We start from the raw sequence: 24428 nt of genomic DNA, 5'->3' as shown, positions 1-24428 counted from the left end.
TTTTTTATATCTTCCTCTATTTCTGTTTTCAACGAACTGTGGTTTTCTGCGAGTAGGTCCTTTATTTCTTTGGTTAAGTTTATTCCTAGGTATCTTAATTTTTTTGCCGCAATGGTAAATGGGATTGTTTTCTTAGTTTCTCTTTCTTTCGGTTCATCATTGGTGTATAAGAATGCCATCGATTTCTTGATGTTAATTTTGTATCCTGCTACTTTTCCAAATTCATTTATTAAGTCTAGTAAAGTTTTGATGGAGTTTTTGGGGTTTTCTACGTATAGTATCATGTCATCTGCGAATAATGACAGTTTCACTTCCTCCTTTCTAATTTGGATCCCTTTTATTTTTTCTCCCTGTCTGATTGCTGTGGCTAAGACTTCCAGAACTATGTTAAATAAGAGTGGCGAAAGTGGGCATCCTTGCCTTGTTCCTGTTCTTAAGGAAAATGCTTTTAGTTTCTGCCCATTGAGTATGATGTTGGCTGTAGGTCTTTCATATATGTTCTTTATTATGTCTAGATAGGATCCCTCTATTCCCAGATTGCTGAGTGTTTTTATCAGAAATGGATGCTGGATTTTGTTGAAGGCTTTTTCGGCTTCTATTGATATGATTATGTGGTTTTTATTGTTCATTTTATTTATGTGGTGAATCACGTTTATTGATTTGCGAATATTGTATCATTTTTTCATCCCTGGGATGAATCCCACTTGGTCATGGTGAATAATATTTTTGATGTATTGCTGGATTTGATTTGCTAGTATTTTGTTTAGGATTTTGGCATCTATGTTCATCAGGGATATTGGTCTATAGTTTGCTTTCTTTATACTGTTTTTTTCTGGTTTTGGAATTAGAATTATGCTGGCTTCATAAAACGAGTTTGGAAGTCTTCCTTCTTCTTGGATTTTTTGAAATAGTTTGAGGAGAATGGGTGTTAGTTCTTCTTTGAATGTTCGGTAAAACTCCCCCGTGAAACCATCCGGGCCTGGACTTTTGTTTGCTGGGAGAGTCTTGATTACCTCTTCAATTTCCTTAGTTGTTATTGGTCTGTTCAAGTTTTCTATCTCTTCCCGGTCCAGTTTTGGGAGACTGTGTGTTTCCAGAAATTTGTCCATTTCCCTTAGATTGTCGAATTTGTTGCCATATAATTGTTCATAGTAGGTGTTAACGATCTTTTGTATTTCTGTGGTATCAGTTGTTACTTCTCCCCTTTCATTTCTGATTTTGTGCATTTGGGTTCTCTCTCTTTGTTTCTTGGTGAGTCTAGCTAAGGGTCCATCAATCTTGTTTATCTTTTCAAAGAACCAGCTCTTTGTTTCATCGTTTGAATTGTTGTTTTAGTCTCCATTTCATTTATTTCTGCTCTGATCTTTACTATTTCCTTCCTTCTACTTGCTCGGAGGTTTTCTCTTTTTCGCTTTCTAATTCTTTATGTTGTGAGGTTAAACAGTCAGTTAGAAATTTTTCTTGTTTCTTGAGGTAGGCCTGTAGTGCTATGAACTTCCCTTTCAGAACTGCTTTTCCTGCATCCCATAGATTTTGTGATGTTGTGTGTTCATTTTCATTGGTTTCCAGGAAGTTTTTAATTTCTTCCTTGATCTCCTCGGTAATCCATTCATTGTTTAATAACATGCTATGTAGCCTCCATGTGTTCAAATGTCTTTTGTTGCAATAGATTTCTAGTTTCATGACATTGTGATCTGAGAAGATGCTTGATATGATTTCAGTCTTCTTGAACTTGTAGAGATTTAGTTTGTGTCCTATCATGTGGTCTATCTTTGAGAATGTCCCATGTGCACTTGAGACGAATGTGAATTCTGTAGTTTTGTGGTGTAATTCTCTGTAGATATCTATTAAATCCATTTGGTCTAGTGCTTCATTTAGAGTCTCCGTTTCCTTGCTAATTTTTTGTCTAGAGGATCTATCCAGTGGTGTCAACAGGGTGTTGAAGTCCCCTGCTATGATTGTATTGCTGTTGATTTTTCCTTTGAAGTCCTCCAGAAGATTTCTAATATATTTTGGTGCTCCTGTATTGAGTGCATATATGTTTATGTTTATCAAGGTTATATCTTCCTGTTGGATAGATCCTTTCAATATTATGTAGTGGCCTTCTTTGTCTCTAGTTATAGTCTTCATTTTGAAATCTATTTTATCAGATATGAATATTGCTACCCTGGCTTTTTTTTTTTTGCGTTCCTTTTTCTTGGAAAACTTTTTTTCCATCCCTTCACTTTCAACCTATGTGAGTCTTCTGTTGTGAGGTGGGAAGAGTTCATTCTTTTAAATGGCAGAATAACATTCCATTATATATATGTACTATTTCTTCATTTATTCGTCCGTTGATTGGCACTTAAGTTGCTTCCATATCATGGCTATTGTAAATAATGTTATATGGAATATATAGATGCATATGTCTTTTCGAATTACTGTTTTAAGTTTCTTCAGATAAATATCCAGAAGTGAGCCTGGTTAGTGTGGCTCTGTTGATTGAGCATTGACCCATGAAATGAAAGGTCATCAGTTCAATTTTCTGTTAGGGCACATACCCAGGTTGCAGGTTCAATCCCCTGTTGGAACGTATGGGAGTCAATGGATGTTTCTCACATCGATGTTTCTTTCTCTCTCTTTTCCTTCGTCTATCTCTAAAATGAGTAAAAGCATTAAAAAAAAAAATAAATACCCTGAAGTCGTGTTGTTGAGTCTTTCTTTGTCTCTTATTATGGCCTTTGTTTTATAGTCTGTTTCCTCTGGTATAAGTATTGCTACCCAAGATTTTTTTGTTTGTTTCCATTTTCATGAAATATTTTTTTCCTTCCCTTTACTTTCAGTCTGTATCTTTCTATAGACAGCATATGTGTGGGTTTTATTTTCTCATCCATTCAGCCATTTTGTGTCTTTCCATTGGAACATTTAAATTAATTATTGATAGATATGTACTTATTCCCAGTTTATTCTTTTTTGTTATTTTTTTTTCTTCTTCTGAAAGAAGACTCTTTGACATATCTTATAATACTGGTTTGATGGTGATGAACTCCTTTAGATTTTTCTTGTCTAGGAACTCCTGTTGTTTGATTCTAAATGATAGCTTTGCTGGATAGAGTAATCTTGACTGTAGATTCTTCCTTTTCATGACTTTGAATATTTTGCCAGTTCCTTTTGCCCTGCAAAGTTTCTGTTGAAAAATCAGCTGACAGTCTTATGGGAACTCCCTTGTAGGTAACTACTTTCCTCTTGCTGCTTTTAAGATTTTCTTTTTGTCTTTAACATTTGGCATTTAAACTATGATATCTCTTGGTTTGGGCCTCTTTGGGTTTATCTTGTTTTGGATTCTCTAGGCTTCCTGGTCTTATATGACTGTTTCCTTCACTGGGTTAGGGAAGTTTTCCATCATACTATTTCGGATAGGTTTTCAATTCCTTGCTCTCTCTCTTCTCCTTCCAGCACCCCATGATGTGAATGTTGGTATGCTTGAAGTTGACCTAGAGGTATCTTACACGATCTTCATATTTTTGGATTCTTTTTTCTTTTTGCTGTTCTGATAGGGTGTGGGTATTTTTTTTTTTTTAATTTTAAATTGATTTTTAGAGAGAGAAATTGATTTGTTGCTTCACTCATCTATGCACTCACTGATTGGTTCTTGTATGTGCTCTGACCAGGGATCAAACCTGCAACCTTGGTGTATTAGGACGATGCTCTAATCAGCTGAGCTACTGGGCCAGGGCTGATTGGGTGTTTTTTACTTCCTTATATTTCCAAGTGCTGATTTGATTCTTGGCTTCATCTCTTAATTTCCTGTAATGTATTCTTTATATCAGTTACTGTCATCTTGTCTGAGTAGTTCTTTTTTGGGTTTCCTATCTTCGTTGAAGTTCTCACTAGGTTCATCTACTCTTCCCCTAAGTTCATTGAGCATTTTTATTTTATTTTAAATTACTTTTTATTCTCACTTGAGGACATTTTTGCATTTATCTGCAGGAACAGCAGGAGGGAGAGCGGGAGGAAGAGAGAGAGAAACGTCGATGTGAGAGATACACATTAAGTGGTTGCCACTCGCAGGACCCCAACTAGGGCCAGGGACAAACTGCAACTGAGGTACATTCCCTTAGTGGAAACCAAACCCGGGACACACTGGTCTGCAGGCCCACACTTTAATTGCTGAGCCAAACCAGCCAGGGCCATTGAGCATTTTTATAATGAGTGTTTTGAACTCTGCATCTGGTTAGATTCTTTGTCTCCATTTTATTTAGTTATTTTTTCTGGAATTTTGTTCTGGGAGATGTTTCTTTGTCTCCTCATTCTGGTTGCCTTCCTGTGTACCTGGTAAAGCTGCTACGTCTCCTGTTCTTGGTAGAGTGGCCTTATGTAGTAGCTGTCCTGTAGGGCCCAGTGGTGCAGCCTCCCTGGTCACCTGAGCTAGGTGCTCTAGATAGTTACACACACTGTATGGCTGTGTGCACTCTCGTATTGTAGTTGAGCCTTACTTGCTGTGGGCAGGTCAGTGGAAGGGATTTACCCCCAGGCTGATAGGCCACAGCAGAAAATCTGCTGTGCAGGGGCTGACCCCTTGAGTATGTTGTTTATGGAGTTGTCTGCATGGTGCTTCTTCTGCATGCTCTGAAGCTGTATAAGAGCTGTCCACTAGGTACACTGGCTCTGGGGCCTTCCAGGAAGTGTAGGCCAAGGTCAGTCACCACCTGTGCCTGCCTGCGGTCACTGGGTATGAGCTACAAAGTGCTCTGCAGATGGCTGCTACCTGTGCTGGGCTTGGAGGTGCCCAGGAGAGACCAAATTGCAAACCAAGGCTGGCTGCCACTAGTGCCAGGCCTGGGGCCACTTAGCAAAAGGTATAGGGCACACTGAGACCAGATGCTGCTTGTTTGGGGTTTGTGAACCTTTGAGAGATTTCAGGAAAGTCTACAGCATGAGCCAAGACAGGCTGTTTGTATGGAAAAACCACTGGATAAAGATTGAGTGTGCCCAAAATTCGGTAAAGTAGGGGCTAAGGGAATCACCAGGGTGGGGTGAACAGTGTTAGCCTGGTTGATGGAGACTTAGATATGGGACCTGCCTGCTGGCTTGGAGCGAGTGGCTGCCGCTCAGCAAAGGAATGGTGGCCCCTGCCAGCCCTTCTGTCTGAGAGAAAGCTGCCCCTCCAACACTTGCCTCAAATTCTGTTCCTCTCTGTATGTCTCTGGTATCTTTTGAGCTGCTGCCCCAAGTCCTAGAGTTTAGAATGAGTAAGTTTGTGTACAGGTCCTTTAAGAGGAATGCCTGGGATTGCAGCAACCCTTCATCTTACTCTGCCATAATCCCCACTAGTTTCTCAACCAGAGCTATGGGGGAGGGGGGGGTTCTCTTTCTGCCACTAACACGCTGAGCTATGGGGGCCTGGTATGGGGCTGGGACCTCTCGCTCCTCAGTGGAAACCTTTGCCTCCAAGATACACTTCCTGGTTTTTAACTGCCACACGTGGGTGTAAGACTAGCCTGTTCTGTGTCTCTGCCTCTTTTATCAGTCTTGATGTGGCTTCTTTATATCCTTACATAGAGAATTTCTGGTCAGTTAGATTTCAGGTGCTTCTGAATGATGGTTGCTTTCTCTGTAATTTAGTTGTAATTTTGATGTGGCTTGGTGAGGATTCGAGTACTTCATTTACCTACTTTGCCATCTTGACCAAAGCCTTCCTGCCATTCTATTTTCTATCTCTTATCAATTTGACTATTTTATATAACCTCATGTATGTGGAATCTTACAGTATTTGTCTTTTTGTTACCAGCTTGTTTCACTTAGTATAATGTCATTAAGTTTTAATATTTTATTATACATATGTATACTTCATGTTGTTATATTCATTCATTCATCAGAGACAATGGGGTTGCTTCTACCTTTTGGCAGTTGAATAGTACTGCTATGAATAAGTGTACTACTTTGAGCTACTACTTTGAATTTATTTGAGTATATACCCACAAGTGGAATGTACTCCTATTTTTAAAATTTTGGCAGTCATCATACTGTTGTGCATAGCTGTTCATAATTTTACATTCCCACCAGCAGTGTGTGAGGGTTCTAATATTTTTATACATCCTCCACATTCATATATGTTTTTAGTATGTTACTTAGTATTAGTTTTTGAACTTTATATCATGAGCATTAATTTGTATACAGTCTTCTGTGATTTGCTTATTTGACTCAATGTTACTAAGATTATCCATATTGTTCCATAAAACTAGCTTTTAGTTTTTTTTTTTTAAACATTTTTTTTTCAATTTTGCTACAGATATTTCTCCTTTTTTACCCCATTGACATCGTCCTCCCCATCCCTCCCACCACATCCCTGGCTTTGTTGTCCATGTCCATTGGTTATGCGTACATGCATGTAAGTTCTGTGGTTTATCTCTTTCCACCCCCCACCAACCGCTCTTCCAAGGGTTGTCAGTCTGAACCCTACTTCCACGTCTCTGGGTCTACCCTATTCCTCAGACTGTTATGTTTATTATATTCCAAAATAAGTGAGATCATGTTGTATTTGTCTTTTTCTGCTTGGCTTCTTTCGCTTAGGATAATACTTTCCAGGTCCCTCCATGTCGTCTCAAAGGATAAGAAATCTTTCTTTCTTACAGCTGCATAGTACTCCATTGTATACATGTACCACTGCTTTTTTATCCATTTGTCTACTGATGGACACTTGGGCTGTTTCCAGATCTTAGCTATTCTAAATAGTGCTGCTATGAACATGGGGATACATATAGTCTTTCTGATGGGTGTTTCAGGCTTCTTAGGGTATATTCCTAGAAGCGGGATTACTGGGTCAAATGGAAGTTCAATTTTTAACTTTCTGAGGTAACACCATATTGTTTTCCATAGTGGCTGCACCAGTCTGCATTCCCACCAGCAGTGTACTAGACTCCCCTTTTCTCCACACCCTCGCCAACAATTGTTGTTTGATGATTTGTTGATGGCAGAGCCATTCTGACAGGTGTGAGGTGATACATCATTGTTTCAATTTGCATCTCTCTATTAGTGATGTTGAGCATTTCTTCATATGTTTCTTGGCCATTTGTATGTCCTGTTTGAAGACGTGTCTAGGTCCTCTGCCCATTTTCTAATTGGGTTCTTTGTCTTCCTTTTGTTTAGTTGTATGAGTACTCTACATATTGGAAATTAACCCCTTATTTGATGTGTCATTGGCAGTTATGCTTTCCCATACAGTGGGTTGCCTTTCCATTTTGATGGTTTTATCTTTTGCTGTGCAGAAGTTTTTTAGTTTGATGTAGTTCCACATGTACATTTTTTCCTTTGTTTCTGTTGCCTTAGGTGATGTATTAGTGAAAATTCTTCTGTGTATGATGTCTGAAATTATGTTGCCTACATTTTCTGATAGAATTTTAAAGAATTCATGGGTCACATTTAAGTCTTTTATTCATTTTGACTTTATTTGTGTGTATGGTGTAAGTCGATGGTCTAGTTTCATTTTTTTGCATGTAGCTGTCCAATTTTCCCAAAACCGTTTATTAAAGAGGCTGTTTTTACTCCATTGTATGCTCTTGCCATCTTTGTCAAATATTAATTGAGCATAATGTCTTGGGTCCATTTCTGGGTTCTCTGTCCTGTTCCACTGATCTATATGCCTGTTCTTGTGCCAGTACCAGGCTGTTTTGATTACAGTCGCTTTGTAGTATAACCTGATATCTGCTATTGTGATCCCTCCTGCTTTGTCCTTTTTTTCAAGATTGCTGTGGCTTTTCGGGGTCTTTTTGGTTCCATATGAACTTTTGAAGTATTTGTTTTAGTTCTGTGAAATATGTCATTGGTATTTTGATGGGGATTGTATTGAATCTATAGATTGCTTTGGGTAGTATGGACATTTTAATGTTAATTCTTCCAATCCATGAACAGGCTGTGTGCTTTTACTTTTTTATATCTTTCCCTGTTTCTTTTTTCAATGTCCTGTAGTTTTCTGAAGTAGGTCCTTTATTTCTTTGGTTAAGTTTATTCCTAGGTATCTTAATTTTTTTTTGCCGTGATTGTAAATGAGGTTGTTTTTTTAGTTTCTCTTTCTATGAGTTCATCATTGGTGTATAAGAATGCCTTTGATTTCTTTTTTTTTAATCCTCACCCGAGGACATTTTTCCATTTTTTGTTCAGGTAGAGTGGGAGGGAGAGAGAGGAAGAGGGAGAGAGAAACATCGACGTGAAAGGGACACATCAAGTGGCCGCCACCCACACGACCAACCAGGGCCGGGGACAAACTGCAACCGAGGTACATGCCCTTAGCAGAAACCGAACCCGGGTCTCCCTGGACCGCAGGCCGATGCTCTAACCGCTGAGCCAAACCGGCCAGGGCTGCCTTTGATTTCTTGAAATCAATTTTGTATCCTGCTATTTTGCCAAATTCATTTATTAAGTCTAGTAGATTTTTGATGGATTCTTTATGGTTTTCTATGTATTAACATCATGTCATATGTGAATAATGACAGTTTCATTTCCTCCTTTTGAATTTGGATCCCTTTTATTTTTTCTTCCTGTCTGATTGCTGTGGCTAAGACTTCCAGTACTATGTTAAATAAGAGTGGTGAACGTGGGCATCCCTGTGTTGTTCCTTTTCTGAAGGGAAATGCTTTTAGTTTTTGCCCTCTGAGTATTATGTTGGCTACAGGTCTTTCGTATATGGTGTTTATTATGTTGAGATATAATCCGTCTATTCCTAGATTGCTGAGTGTTTTTATCAGAAATGGGTGCTGGATTTTGTCGAATGCTTATGCAGCATCTATTGATATGATCGTGTGGTTTTTTAATTCTTCATTTTGTTTATATGGTGTATCACATTTATTGATTTGCGAATATTGTACCATTTTTCATCACTGGGATGAATCCCACTTGGTCATGGTGAATAATTTTTTGATGTATTGCTTGATCTGATTTGCTAGTATTTTGTTAAGGATTTTGGCATCTATGTTCATCAGGGTTATTGGCCTGTAGTTTTCTTTCTTTGTAGTGTCTTTTTCTGATTTTGGAATTAGAACTTTGCTGGCCTCATAAAATGAGTTTGGATGTCTTCTTTCCTCTTGAATTTTTTGAAAAGGTTTGAGTAGAATGGGTGTTCTTCTTTGAATGGTCGATGAAACTCCACCTTGAAGCCGTCCAGGCCTGGGCTCTTGTTTGCTGGAAGAGTCTTAATTACCTCTTCAATTTCCTTAGGTGTTATTGGTCTGTTCAAGTTTTCTGTCTCTTTTCGGTCCAGCTGTGGGAGATTGAGTTTCTAGAAATCTGTTCATTTCGCGTAGATTGTCAAATTTGTTGCCATATAATTGTTCATAGGATTTTTTTAAACAATTTTTTATATTTCTGTAGTGTCAGTTGTTACTTCTCCTCTTTCATTTCTGATTTTGTGTATTTGGGTTCTGTCTCTTTGTTTCTTAGTGAGTCTAGCTAAGGGTCCATCAATCTTGTTTATCTTTTCAAAAAACCAGCTCTTTGTTTCATTGATCCTTTGAATTTTTTGTTTTCTTGTGTTTTTTTTTTCCTATGTCATACATTTCTGTTCTGATCTTTACTATTTTTCTTCCTTCTACTTGCTCTGGGGTTTTCTTTTTGTTTGCTTTTTACCTCTTTATGTTGTGACGGTAGATAATCAATTGGAAGATTTTCTTTTTTCTTGAGGTAGGCCTGTAGTGCTATGAACTTTCCTTTCAGAACTGCTTTCGCTGCATCTTACAGATTTTGTGTTGTTGTGTGTTCTTTTTTTTTGGTTTCCAGGAAGTTTTTCATTTCTTCCTTGATCTCCTCGGTAATCCATTCATTGTTTAATATCATGCCATTTAGCCTACATTTGTTCAAATGTCTTTGCATGTTCTTGTTGCAATTGATTTCTAGTTTCATGCCATTGTGATCTGAGAAGATGCTTGATATGTTTTCAGTCTTCCTGAACTTATAGAGACTTGTTTGTGCCCTAACATGTGGTCTGTCTTTGAGAATGTTCCATGTGCATTTGAGAAGAATGTGAATTCTGTAGTTTTGTGGTGTAATTCTCTGTAGATATCTATTAAATCCATTTGGTCTAGTGCTTCATTTAGAGTCTCTGTTTTCTTGCAAATTTTTTGTCTAGAGGATCTATCTAGTGATGTCAGCAGGGTGTTGAAGTACCCTGTTATGATTGTATTGCTATTGATTTCTCTTTTGAAGTCCTCCATAAGATTTTTAATATATTTTGGTGTTCTGATATTGGATGCATATATGTTTACCAAGGGTATATTTTCCTTTTGGATATATCCTTTCAATATTATGTGGTGGTCTTTGTCTCTAGTTAATGGCCTTCATTTTGAAATCTGTTTCATCACATATGAATATTGCTACCCCTGCTTTTTTTTTCCATTTCGTTTGCATGGAAAATTTTTTTCTATCCCTTCACTTTAAACCTAGGTGAGTCTTTTGTTATGAGGTGTGTCTCTTGTAAACAACATATAAATGAGTCATGTTTTCCTATCTAATCAGCTACTCTGCATCTTATTATCAGAGCAGTTAATCCATATACATTTAAGGTGATCATTGATATGTATTTATTTATTGCCATTTTTGTTTCGTGTAGTTATATTTTTCTTCCTATTTCTTTTACTAATTACAGAAGTCCTTTTAACATTTCTTGCAGTGCTGGTTTGGTGCTAATGCATTCCCTAAGTCTTTTTTTGTCTGAGAAGCTCTTTATTTGACCTTCTGTTTTGAATGATAGCCTTGCTAGCTAGAGTAGTGTTGGATTCAGATCCTTGTTTTTTATGACCTTGATTACTTCATCTGGCCTGTGGTATTTCTGTTGAGAATTCAGCAGATAGTCTTATGGGGGTTCCTTTGTAGGTAACCTGTTGCTTATCTCTTGCTGCCTTTAGGATTTTCTCTTTGTTTTTAATTTTTGGCATTTTAATTACTATGCGTCTTGGTGTGGACCTGTTTGGGTTTTTCTTCCTTGGGGCTCTCTGTGCTTCTTGATCTTGAATGCCTTCTTCCTTCACCAAGTTAGGGAAATTTTCTGTCACTATTTCTTCAGATATATTTTCTAACCCTTGCTCATTTTCTTTTTCTTTAGGTACTTTGATGTGAATATTATTACGTTTCCATTTGTTCCACAGTTCTCTTAAGCTATCTTCCTGTTTTAATTGTTTTTTTGTTTTAATGTTTAATTGTTTTTCTGATTGGTTGATTTTTTTCTACACTGTGTTCTAATTCACGGATTTGGTTCTCAGCTTCCTGTTCTCTGCTGTCTAGTCTTTCCACTGTGTTCTTTATTTTTGATACGTTATTCTTCATTTCTTCTTGGTGGTTTTTCATTTCCAATTGGTTGATTTTCATTGTTTCTGTCTTTACTCATGGTGTTGATGTCCTTACCATGCTATTGAGCTTCCTCAAAATCATGGGTCTGAATTCTAGCTATGTTAACTTGCTTAACTGCATATCATGTATCTCAACTTCGATAGAGTACTCTTGTTCTTTCATTTTGGATTTGTTTCTTTGTTTCACCTTTTTGGCTATCAGTGGGTTTAGAAGGCTGCCAAATTTTCACTATGGGTGTTGGTGTTTTGCTGTTTGTCGCTTCCTCTACTGGGTTTGGATGAGGGTGGGAGGACCCATGTTAAACACCAGTGTCATCAAGTCTTACTTTCCTGGGTAGAGTTGCAAGCCCAGGGATGGTTGTGTTATCCTCTGGCTTTTTGCCTGGAGGCTCTTAGTCTCAGTTACTTGAAGAGGGTTAGGTTCTCAGTTGAGTGAACAACTCCCTCTGGTGTCCAGTGTAAAGGGATTTCTAGAGGGTGGGGCATATGCTGGTTGGTAATGAGCCACAATTTACATTTCAATGACCCACCTGGGTGGGGTTGAATCTTTGAGGGAGTGGCCGCCACCTCTCCCCAGAGCCCTGGGAAAGAGTAAGCTGTGCACAGTCCTGCATGGCCGCAACTCAGCAAAAGCTCTGAGCACCCTCCAGATCGAGTGTCTGCACACAGTTCCAGTCCAGCCCACCCTCCCTCTGCTGGAGCCCAAGGTGAGTGGCTGTGGCTATTTTAGCGCTCTGTCCCAGTCTTCTGCGCTGTGGATCAGGTCTGGGAGTTTTACCCTGCAGGCGCTGCTCATAGCTAAGACTGCTGCTGTCCTTGGGCTCCCAGCCCCCCTCTCGCGCCTCCGTAATCCTACCAGGATTGATTCAGTGTCCCTGGTTATATGGTCCACACAAGCTGCTTTTTTTCTGTTGCTTTTTCCCAATGATTTGTCTTTATTTCAGTTGTAATTCTAGTTGGCTCCTGAGAGACTGTCTGTGTAGCTTCCATTCACTCAACTGCCATTTTGGAATCTGTAGGTTTTATTTATTTATTTATTTTTTATCCTCACCCGAGGACATTTTTCCATTTTTTGTTCAGATAGAGTGGGGAGGGAGGGAGACTGGGAGGGAGAGAGAGAGAGAGACAGAAACATCGATGTCAAAGGGACACATTGAGTGGTTGCCACCTGCACTACCCAACCCAAACTGCAAGCGAGGTACGCGTTCTAAGTGGGAACCGAACCTGTGTCTCTCTGGACTGAAGGCTGATGCTCTAATGCTGAGCCAAACTGGCCAGGGCATCTAGGTTTTATGACCCGTCCCGCAGGTCGAGCAACGAGGACTCTAGAGGGGGAGTGAGGATGAGGAGGGACAAGAGATATGAGAAATGGAGACAAGACAGGGCTCTGATCAAGTCTCCTTTATTCAGGGGTAATTCACACAATATATAGGGCAAGAAGCACCTGTTGCCAAGCACCAGGCTTGCCCTAAGCAAATCTAGGAAGTACTGCAAAGGAACAAAAGGTCAGCAAAGACTGGCTTCTTGAGTAAATGGTTACTTAAAGAAATGCAAAATGCAGGGATATCCTGCTTTGGGGCAGGTGATGGCAGAGCAGATTTTAGCAAAATTGATGCCATGCAAAAAGTCTCCCATAGTTTTATTTTTTTAATGTAATCTAGTTGTGTTCATATTTTAATAAACTAATTCTTTAACACTTAGTGTAGTTATTAATATTCCTGATTCTATTCTCATGTTTTACTTTATGTGATACTTGTTTTACATTGTTTGGCATCATTTTCAAATTTTTTTGCACTGTTCTTCTCTACTCTCATCTTTTCTTCCAACCCAGTTTTTTCTTTTTGAGTATTTGGAAATTCTGTTATTACTTTCATAAGATACATGTTTTTCGTATTTTAACACTTCTGAGATCAGCATGTATTTTTCATTTACTGATATGTGTTAGTTTAATATTTTCTTAGTGGTACATATGATAATGGCAAATCATAAAATCAATGATTAGATACTCTGAAGGATGCTATTTTTCTATTTTTGGAGGGCATACTTCCTTTTCCCTAATTAATTATGGAACATAATTCTCAGCTGTTATTTGAAACAATATCAGCACATTACCACCAGAGTGCTTTATTACCTCATTGTTTTCCTTACACTCCAGTGAGATGGCACTTTCAAATATAGTTGACCCCTTAATAACACAGGTTTGAACTTTGTCAGTCCACTTATGTGCAGATATCTTTCAATAAATATACATATGACCCTCTGTATCCCTGGGTTTTACATTAGCAGATTCAACCAATGTTGGATTGAAAATGGTATTTTTGATCTGTGGTTGGGAATTTGGATGTAAAGGGCTTACTGTATGCATTGTCATACACCATTTTACATAAGGGACTTAAGTATCTGTGGATTTTGGTATCCACAGGAGTCTTGGAACCAAGGCCCAGTCACCTGTGGATACCAAAGGACTGTAGTTAAGTTTTGGGGAAATCATTAGGTATACAGGGATTTCCACTATGTGAGGTCAGTTCCTATTACCCATGTTCAAGTTTCAGCTGTACTTTCATTGCCTCCTCTTGAAACCCCACCTCCTGAGAAACCTGTAGGTTGTTTTTATTTATTTATTTTCTCAAATTACCTAATTCTTAAGTTTTCCTGAGAGTTATACTTTCAAAGTGTAAAGAAAGAGTTATTTTTTTAGTTTTTTTTTTTATCCTCACCTGAGGACATTTCTTGCACTTATCTTGAGATAGAGCAGGAGGGAGAGAGGGAGGAAAACAGAGAGAGAGAGAGAGAGAGAGAGAGAGAGAGAAATAGAAAGGAACATCTACGTGAGAGACACATCGAGTGCCTGCTACCCACATGACCCCAACCGGAGCCGGGGCAAACTGCATCCGAGGTACGTGCCCTTAGTGGGAACTGACCCCGGGCCTCTCTGGTCCACAGGGTGACAGTCTAACTGCTGAGCCAAACTGGCCAGGGCAACAAAGACTTATTTTGTGTATGGGTTTAAGAACTGTCAGTGAGCCTGGCTGGTGTGACTCAGTGATTGAGCATCGATCCATGCAGCAGGAGGTCGCCGGTTTGATTCCTGGTTAGGGCACATGGCCAGATTGTGGGCCTAATCCCCAGTGGGGAGCTGGCAGGAGTCAGCCAATTGATGTTCTCTCTCTCTCTCCCTCTTTCTCTCAAAATCAATAAAGAAAAATTATTTTAACAAATAAACACAGAAAACTGTCAGAGAAACTGCATTCCTTTTTTGTGTTTTAAACAAACCCTAATGTCTTAGGCAGACTTTTAATAGATCACAGCAATAGAGCTGCTTTTCTTTGTAGAAAACCTCATCCCAGAAGCAGGTCATCTACAAGTGGTTTAGCATCAGATTGTCTACCAATGGCACCTTGCTTTTGGGAGAGGAAGTAGCCCATTCCACTACCCTGTCATTCTGCCTGGGTGGTGTTCTGTCTTGGAGGTGTTCAGTCATAATCTCATAGGTGATACTTTGCCCCGTTGGCTCCTCAATCAAGTACTTAAAAGGTTCAAGCACACTTCATTAACAAGTATAGCGATTTTGCAGGCTGTCATCACCTCACTACATTCTTTTTTTTTTTTTTTTTTAATTTTTTTTTCCCCTATATTGATTTTAGAGAGAGAAGAAGGAAGAGGGAGCGAGAGAGAGAAACATCGATGTGAGAGAGACACTTTGAGTGGTTGCTACCCACACGACCCCAACCGGGGCCAGGGACAAACTGCATCCGAGGTATGTGCCCTTAGCAGGAACTGAACCTGGGACTGTCTGGGCCACGGGCCGGCACTCTAACTGCTGAGCCAAACAGGCCAGGGCTCACTACATTATTTATTCAAGATTGTTTTAAGTCACTTTATTGAGGGAGCTAGTTTCCCACATTTTGGTTCTTTTTAATCAGTGCTAGTGTCATATATGAAAAATAGTTATCTAGTTTAAAAAAAAAATTTTTCTTTATTGATATTAGAGAAAGAGGAAGGGAAAGGGAGAGATAGAAACATCAAAGAGAGAGACCATCAGTTGGCCCCCTCCTGCATGCCCCCCACTGGGGATCAGGCCCACAACCTGGGCATGTGCCCTGACTGGGAATCAAACTGGCAACCTCTTGGTGGATGGATTGATGCTCAACCATTGAGCCACACCAGCCGTCTCCTTATCTTTTTTTTTCAGGATAGTCTTTTTTTTTTTTTATCCTTACCTGAGGACATTTTTCCATTTTTTGTTCAGATAGAGCAGGAGGGAGAGAGAGGAAGAGAGAGAGAGAGAAAGAAACATCGATGTGAAGGGACACATCGAGTGGCTGCCACCCTCACGACCAACCAGGGCCGGGGACAAACTGCAACCGAGGCACGTGCCCTTAGCGGGAACCGAACCCGGGTCTCTCTGGACCGCAGGCCAACGCTCCAACCGCTGAGCCAAACCGGCCAGGGCAAGGATAGTCATATTTTAACTGTTTTTATAAGCTTTCCATATTAAGGAGATATTTTGATTCTTAAGCATTTTATTTATTTATTTGGCTCAAACACCAGAAATTTATTTTTATTACAGTTCTAGAGAAGTCCAAAATCAAGGTTTCGGCAGAGTTGGTTTCTCCTTAGGCTTCTTTTCTTGGCTTGTGGGTGGCTGTCTTCTCCCTGTGTCTTATGCATGATTGGCTTCAGTGTTTGTGTTAGTTTTTTGGGGCTGCCGGTATAGATTACCAAAAGTTTTGCTAGCTGAAACAATTTTTTCCTGTCCCAGGTCTAGAGCCAAAAGTCTACAACGAAGGTATTGACCTGATTGGCGTTATTTAGCTGTGGAAGCATTATTCCAGTGACTACTTTCATCGTCACATGACTTTTTCCTCTGTGACTCTTTGTCCTTCTGAAGTGTTCCTCTTTTTTTCCTTAGGAGTACAGTTGGCCCTTGAACAGTGCAGGGGTTGGGGTGTCAATTCCTCCACTGCCCCATATAGTCAAAAACCCATGTATAACTTTTGACTCTCCCAAAACTTAACTGTGTCCTTTGATATCTGTAGGTAATTGGTTCCAGACCTGTGCGGATATCAAAATCTACAGGTGCTGGAGTCCCATATATAAAATGATTCCTCACAATTCATACAGTTGGCCCTTTGCATTCCCGGGTTCCTAACCACAGATCTAAAATACTGTTTCAATCTGTGGTTGGTTGAATCCATGGATGTGAACGAAACTCAGGGATAGGGAGCGCTGACTATATATTTATTGAAAAAAATCCACATATAAGTAAGTGGACCTGCACAGTTCTAACTTGTATTGTTCAAGGGTCAACTGTACACTGAATGTTTAAGAAAAGTATTGTAGGCATTCAAGCTCCTTTTTAGCAGTTATTCTCTGAAATACTAATAAGTGCTGTTTTGGAAAGTTTGTTGGAGAGCTTGGTTTTGAGGCACTAACTTAATTGGCTGTGTCTGATTCAATTGTCTTTAGACTTCTCAGGGACATTTGTAGTATTGGCTGTTTTATTCCTTTTAAAAGATGTTAATATCTGTGTTTTCAAGGGCTATGATATTAATTTTATGAGGCTGGTCACATTAATGGGCTTACCATCCCGTAGAGACTTTTAGTGGTAATGACAAAAGTTAAATTGATATTTGAACATGTTGGACACATTTTTGGTACCTGAATCTGTTGATTGATGTATGTTTGCCATATCCATATTATGAATTTTGTTTTTTGTTTAGATTGCTTAACATTGGGTCTTACAGAATCTAGTAGAATATAGTGAATGAATACTGTATAATATGTTTTTTTTATTGTTGTTATTCTTTTTTATATAGTAAACATTTTATGTCAACTACATATTTTTCCCCCATAAAATTTTGGAATGAGTTATGAAAAACAAAACTTACTGTTGCTCTTTTATTGCTTTTCAAAGGAAAGCACAAGAGAAGAAGTTCTGGTGAAGACTATCAGTGCTGCTAATGCGAAACTTACTCCTGTTTTTTTTCGTGATACAAATGTCAGTAAAGGTGATTTTGACTTGATAAACCCTTTAAAGCTGGAGGCATGGTCTCCTCATCAAAATAAGTCCTTGGCATCAGATTCAGACAGTGAGATTCCTAAAGTATCTATTCAGAAAAATATCAACACAGCATCTTTGAAGCCCAGTAGTGACAACAGAATTAATTCCACTGATATTCTCCAGTTACCATCTAGTGAAAGGCAACGAACATGTGAATCGTACGAGTCCATTGAAAAGAGTCTAGACCGTAAGTGGGCTTTTTTTTTTTTAAAGTCAAGGTTATATAAAATGTATATACATTTTGAGTTGAATATATTTGTAAGTAGGACTTTCCTAATCTTTCATATTAAAATATTTAAGTGTTTTATGAATTTCAAAATGGTATCTTTAAAACAGAGATGGTGATTCAAAGCAAAGAGGGGAACTCCTACCTCTCCTAAAGCCAAGGCTTTGGGGACAAAGAAAGCTGTGCTGAAAGAGATCCTCTGCCACACAGAAAATGAAGATCCGCATGTTATCTACCTTTGGACAGCCCAAGACACTTCTGGGAAGGCAACCCAAATATCCTGGGAATAGTGTCCCCAGGAGAAACAAGCTTGACCACTGTGCCATCATTAAGTTCCACTGACTACCAAGTCAGCCATGAAGAAGATAGAAGACAATACACTGATATTCATTTTGGATGTCAAAGCCAACATGCACCAGATCAAACTGCTGTGAAGAAATTTTTGACATTGATGTAGCCAAAATCAACACCTTGATCAGGCCTGGTGGAGAGAAGATGGCACTTACATGTTTGACTAGCTCCCTAATATGAATGTTGTGAACAAAACTGGAATAATCTGAACTATGTCCAGCTGGGAGCTTGTGGGACTCCAGGAATGGTTTAGCACTGCATTCCCCTACCTACGCCACTGCCATGTGCCGCCCAGTGCTGCCCAGTGCTGTCCAGTGCTGTGTGTCGCCTCCCTCACCCCTCTTCCCCCTCCCTTGGCCCCTTCCCCAGCACACTGTGGCTGAGCCTGAGGCCCAAGGCTGTGGCTTCTGCTGCCCCTGCGCACTGGGGACCCACAGGGCGAGCACTGCATGAACTATGACCAAGGCACTGCTGGTGGTCTGGAAGAAGTTGACAAATATGTTAAACTCACCCTGGAAGAACAACACAAAAGGGTGAAGTCAATCATAAAGAAAATTGACTTGGACTTGGATGGCTTTCTCATCTCATCTCAGTTCATGGATTCAGTTGTCTTTTATTTATTTATTTTCTCCAATTTGTATTAATTTATTTTTGTTACAGATGTTTTTCCTTTTTACAGTTGTCTTTTAAACAATATGCTACAAGAAGCAAAACAGAAGTTTGTTGAATATGATAAAAACAGTGATGATAGTGTATCGTGGGATGAATACAACATTCAGATGTATACTCGTGTGAGACCATAGCTCTGGGATGATGCAGAAGAGTCTTTTAGGCATCTTCATTTAAAGGACAAGAAGCAATTTGAAAAGTTGAAGATTCAACTTGAAGAATTTATTGCTTTTGAGAATCTTGAAGAAGCTGATTATATGATGGATTTGTTATTCCACTTATTTATACATTCATTAGTTGATTCTTGTATGGGCCCTGACGGGGGGTTGAACCTGAAACCTTGGCATATCTGGACAACACTCTAACCAATGAATTATCTGGCCAGGGCCAGAAGAATTTCTGGGTGACTATAGGCAGGATCCAGTAAATTAAGATCCAGAGTGGATACTTGTTTAGAAAGAGATTCCTAAATGGTTATGACAAAGATACCCATGGCAGGCTTGATCCTCAAGAGCTGTTATCTTTTTTTTTTTTTTTATCCTCACACGAGGACATTTTTCTATTTTTTGTTCAGATAGAGTGGGAGGGAGGGAGGGAGGGAGAGAGAGAGAGAGAGAGAGAGCGAGAGAGCGAGAGAGACATCGACGTGAAAGGGACACATCGAGTGGCTGCCTCCTACATGGCCCAACCAAGGTTCGGTACAAACTGCAACCGTGGTACATGCCCTTAGCGGGAACCGAACCCGGGTTTCTCTGGACCACAGGCCGATGCTCTAACCACTGAGCAAAACTGGCCAGGGCAAGAGCTGTTATCTTGGATAATACCCAATAATCAGGGCATTGCCCATGAAGAAACTCTTCATCTCATCGATGAAATGGATGTGAATAATGACAGAAAGTTCTCTGAAACAGATTCTGGAGAACCAGGACTTGTTTTTTTTACCAGTGAAGCCACAGATTATGATAGATTCATGATGAATATTTCTATCAATGAGATTTAATCCCTGGGTATATCTGAGTAGAGTACCGGCTCCTTTTATAATTTGTTACTAGTGTTACTTTTGTGATAAAATATTGATGAGGTTATTTTCCACTCTGAAGTCTTACTATATAGTCAGATGTATCTTAATGTAGATGATAATTTTGGTCTTTTAGGAGGTAAGACAAAACCCTGATACTAATTTCAAAATGTATTGAAGAAATAAAACAATATTGTGTCATCTGACAATAAAGTCTTCCCTAAGTACTCCACCTGTTCAGTACTATATTGTGGAATATTTTGAGTTCTATTTCTATACTTGGAAAAAAATGAAGACTTTAGAGATGTCTGAACAATATAAAAGGAGTATGTGACTGAGCTATCAATTTTTGTTTGGTCAGTTTCTAAATTAATGCTACCTAGAGGACATTGTTTTTAGATTTTTCATTTTCTTCTAAAACCTTTAAAGAAACCTATAAAAGGACATATACCTTACATAAGTTGAGAAGTTATTGTATGAAATAAGACCTTTATATTTTTGCATATGTATAGATAGTAATTATATTTAATGTGTAACGATAGCTTTATTTGACATTGTCTAGAACTCCTCTTTTTTTGACTGATTAAAAATGAAATGTCCTATGTTTTAAAAAAATAATAAATAAAAATAAACTGAATCCAACTGGCTAATTCTAAACATAAAAAAAATTTCACTATAGCCCTGGCTAGTGTGGCTCAGATGATTGAGTGTTGTTCTGTGCACGAAAGGTTGCTGGTTCAATTCCCAGTCAGGGCACATACCCAGTTTGCAGGTTCAATCCCTGGTCAGGGCTCATGCAGGAGGCAACTGATTGATGTTTTTTCCTCTCCCTTCCTCTCTAAAATCAGTCAAAACATATTTTAAAAAATTTTTTTATTATACATAATGAACATAAAAATAGTATCCTTATTTACAGAGCTCATAGAAAACCTTTCTAAGTCTTCCTTTTTCTTTTCCCCTATTTCTCCAGTAGAGACTTTTACTGTAATTAAGGCTTATCCCCCATCAGACAAATACTTTTCTTTGGGGGAAGTTGATTTTCCTTTTTATGACTAGTTTTGGGCAGATTTAAGCACTGTTGATAACATAAAGCCACTAAGTAAAATTATTTAAGAATATTATATCATTTTACTTGTTGCATGTGTCATTGGATATTTTTGGAATTTTATTTTTTAGAAACTGATCTACCACAGAACATAGTTTATCAAAATAAAGAAGGTAGATGGGTCACTGATCTTGCTTATTATACATCTTTTAGTGAAGAACAAGATTTAAATATGCTTTCAATCGATGAGCCGAATGAAGACTTCAGAACTGGTTGTAAGTGTATATCAATAACCACTTTATTGTATCATTTTCATTGTCTCTGGTGGTCTTCTGATGGTTGGCCAGGTCAGATCCTTTCTGGAATATACAATAGTTATCTCCTTGCTTGTTTCTATAGGAACAAAGGCTTGAAAGAGTGCTAATCATTGCAGAGTGAGTTGAGCCTTTTCCTTAAAGAACAGTTAATTAGACCAGCACTCTCTTATCTCAATTTTGAACCTTTATAGTATTGCAGAATTGGAAGGCACCTTAGGCTTAACTTTCTCACTTTTAAAAATCTGTCTTGAACAAAGGAACCATTCTGATAAATGAGCAGTTACAAAAATCAATACATTTTGGTGTAAAGGCTAAGAAATGTGGTAGAAATGATGGAAGAAAAGTAACATAAAAGATAAATGAGCCCTGGCCAGTTCGCTCAGTGGTTAGAGCGTCAGCCCATGGACCAGAGTCCTGGGTTTGGTTTCCGCTAAGGGCATGTACCTCAGTTGCAGTTTGTACCCCAGCCCCAGTTGGGGTCATGTGGGTGGCAATCAATTGATGTGTCTCTCTCACAAAGATGTTTCTCTCTCTTCCTTACTCTCCCTTCTGCTCTATCTGAAGATAAACACAAAAAATGTCCTCGGGTGAGGATATAAGAAAAAAGATAAATGAAATCTCAAGGGATGAATGTATTAGGAACATAAATTAGGTTTGTTGAGTAGCAGAATCTCTGACAGTGAAAAGAAAGCTGGAGTAGGTCTGCAAAATGTATGCAATTTTGTCTTAGTCTGTGGAGATTTGCTGTGCTGCTGAGGACTCCGGTCCTTGAACACCTCTAAACTGGGAATGAGAAAAACGTGCAGTGGCCTATCAAGACCAGTCTTATTTTTAATAGGCTCAGAAGGTGCCAGAGAACTGTTTCTTGTACTGAAGTCTTAAACATCTGATGATGTGGAAGTACAGGAATAAGGCATTTTTTTTCAGCCCTTAGAAACCATCAGCTAAGAGGGATAAGATAAGAATACTGAACAACAGCACCATCAGAAACACAAACCAAATGCTTTGGAGTTTAGAAAAATAACTTTTGCTTGAATGAGTAGCAGAAGGATTTCATATAAGTGGCTTTTGAGGTAGAGTTTCAACAAGTGAATATTTGGGAGCATGAGCAATTCCAAATTAATTAAAAGAGAGTGGAATAAAAAAATATGGGCATGTTTTGAGGATGGTAAATAGTTTAATGTGGCTGGCATTTATGCAAGACATGGAAATGGGAATGCAATATGAGATTAGGAGATGAAGCTGGAGAGGTACAATAAGGCCAGGGAGTAGGTAGAGCTTTTGACTCCCCTGCCAAAGATTTGAGGCTTATTTGTTAAGCAGTAGGAAACCACTGACTATTTGCTTGTCCAACTTGCTCTACAAATCTTCTGGTAGTGATGGTTATTCTTTAGAGTGTTGTAGAAATTTAGTTGTCACTGTGAGAATGAAAAGAAAGTAACTAATGAAAGACGTGGAGATAGAATGGTTAGGATTTTGTGACTGGGGTTCAGTGGATAATAGAGTCAAGAAAGGATTGAGGTTTGTGATCTGTTACTTGGGAAAATGCCAATACTATTAACTGAGATGGAGTAAATCAGAAGAAATTGTAGAATTTTGGATGATTGTGGTTTGTGCTGGGAATATTTGGTAGTTGGAAATAATGAGTCAGAAATTGGAAGTTAAGTTACAGTTAGAGCTGGCTTAATGATGTCTTGATTTAGAAAAGACACACTAGACGGTGGATATTGACTTGGTCACTTAAGTCAGTGGTAATGGAATTCTTAGGTGTTGCTAGGGGTGTATAAATTGATACAACTATTTTGGAAACTTGTTTGGCAGTATCTTGTGAAGATGAATTGTATGACTTTCACACTTTATGACCCAGTATATACCCAGTATATGGGGTGTATGTATTCACCAAAAGAGATATGCTAAAATGTTTATAGCAGCACTGTATATATTAGCTGTACACTAGAAACTCTCGAAATTCAAATTAACAATGGAATGGATTGTGTTTATTCATAAATTGAAATGCTGTGTAGTAATAGGAATGAATGATGTGTAGCCACTTACAGCAACGTGGATGAATTTCACAAATATGTTGAATAAAATAAGGCTGACTAAAAATACATATGATATAATTCTATTTGTATATAGTTCAAACATGCCCTACTCTGTGAAGTAAGAAGCAAGGGTAGTGGTTACTCTGGGTTGGACATGTAGTGACAGGAAGGAAGATCAAGGGGCCTTTTGGGCGCTCCCTGTATTTTGTTTCTTGATCTGGGGTGTTGATGTGGGTATATATGTGTTCATATTGTGAAATGCATTGAGTTGTACACTTGCATATACTTTTCATACATACATTATGCTTTGATAAAAAGTTTTTAAAAATTAGTCATCAAACTGAGAAAAAGTAAATTTAATTCATATTACAGATTAAGGGCCCATTTCCCTACTATGTAAATAGTTCTAGTAAACAGTAAGAAAAAGACCAACTATTCAGTATAGAATTGGGCAAAGGTTGTAAACACACAATTTATAGAAAAGGAAATGAAAAATGGTTGTTAAACATACAAAAAAAAGTTTTTTCTTCCTTATGGAAAGATGGCGTGAAACCACCCCCATGGTAGTATTTTTCAGTTGTTTCATTGGCTTTGTTTCAAAAGTTTGGTAATGAAACTACATTAGTAAGAATGGGAGGGAAATAGATATTCGAGCACATTATAGGCACAGCTTCTAGTTGTGGCAATACTGCAGCATCTAGGAAAATTGCAAATGTATATATCCTTTAACCAGGCAGTTCTCCTGGGAATTTATTATTATTCACATACACTTGCAGGAATGGTATGTGATGTAAGTGCCGTTTTACTAGTTAAACATTGTTCATAATAACAAAAGTTTGGAAGCAATATGGACTAATTAATAAGGTATATTTATATAAGGAAATTCCCTGTGGCTATAAAAAAAAAAAAAAGGTGAAGAATCTCTTTAGGTACTGATATGGAATGATCACCAAAATAAATTACTTAAATTCCAAGACTAAAAAAAGTATATAAAATATTCTAACATTTGTGTAAAAAGGTGGGAGAGGGAATGACACACATATTTGTAAATGCATATAGTGGAGAGATTTAAAAAAATGGATTAACAGCAATCTCTAGCTATTTGAACTAAAAAGTCAAGTAGATTCAAATAGTGAAGGATTTCAGGGGTACTTGACACACTAATTGCTTCTGGAGATGTGGTAAATGGGGTCAGGGATGTGGCAGAGACATTTCATTGTTTATTCCTTTTTACATCTTTTCGGTTAACTTTTTTTTTTTATCCTCATTCGAGGACATTTTTCCATTTTTTGTGTTCAGATAGAGTGGGAGGGAGAGAGAGGAACAGAGAGAGAGAGAGAGAAACATCGACGTGAAAGGAACACATCGAGTGGCTGCC

The 24428-nt window shown here is 38.4% G+C and overlaps 1 protein-coding gene and 1 pseudogene across 10 annotated transcripts in view; both read left to right on the top strand.

The window, feature by feature from the left end:
• The window catches only part of CEP192 (centrosomal protein 192), a 145797-nt gene that overhangs the window by 23972 nt on the left and 97397 nt on the right, over positions 1-24428 (top strand). For 8 of the 10 annotated variants that reach the window (XM_036244950.1, XM_036244951.1, XM_036244944.1 and 5 more), the window contains 2 exons: positions 17233-17566; positions 20820-20963. In XM_036244950.1, the coding sequence (XP_036100843.1) occupies positions 17233-17566; positions 20820-20963 (478 nt within the window). Of the gene's footprint in view, positions 1-17232; positions 17567-20819; positions 20964-24428 lie in introns of those variants that run through there. The other 2 variants (XM_036244952.1, XM_036244946.1) reach the window with 2 other exon arrangements.
• On the top strand, positions 17962-19618 carry LOC118618367 (annotated as a pseudogene).

The sequence above is a fragment of the Molossus molossus genome, unplaced genomic scaffold (assembly GCF_014108415.1).
Source record: "Molossus molossus isolate mMolMol1 unplaced genomic scaffold, mMolMol1.p scaffold_m16_p_6, whole genome shotgun sequence".
Classification (NCBI taxonomy): Eukaryota; Metazoa; Chordata; class Mammalia; order Chiroptera; family Molossidae; genus Molossus; species Molossus molossus.
Note: the sequence above shows the minus strand (reverse complement) of the source record. Positions and strands in the feature narration are given on the sequence as shown.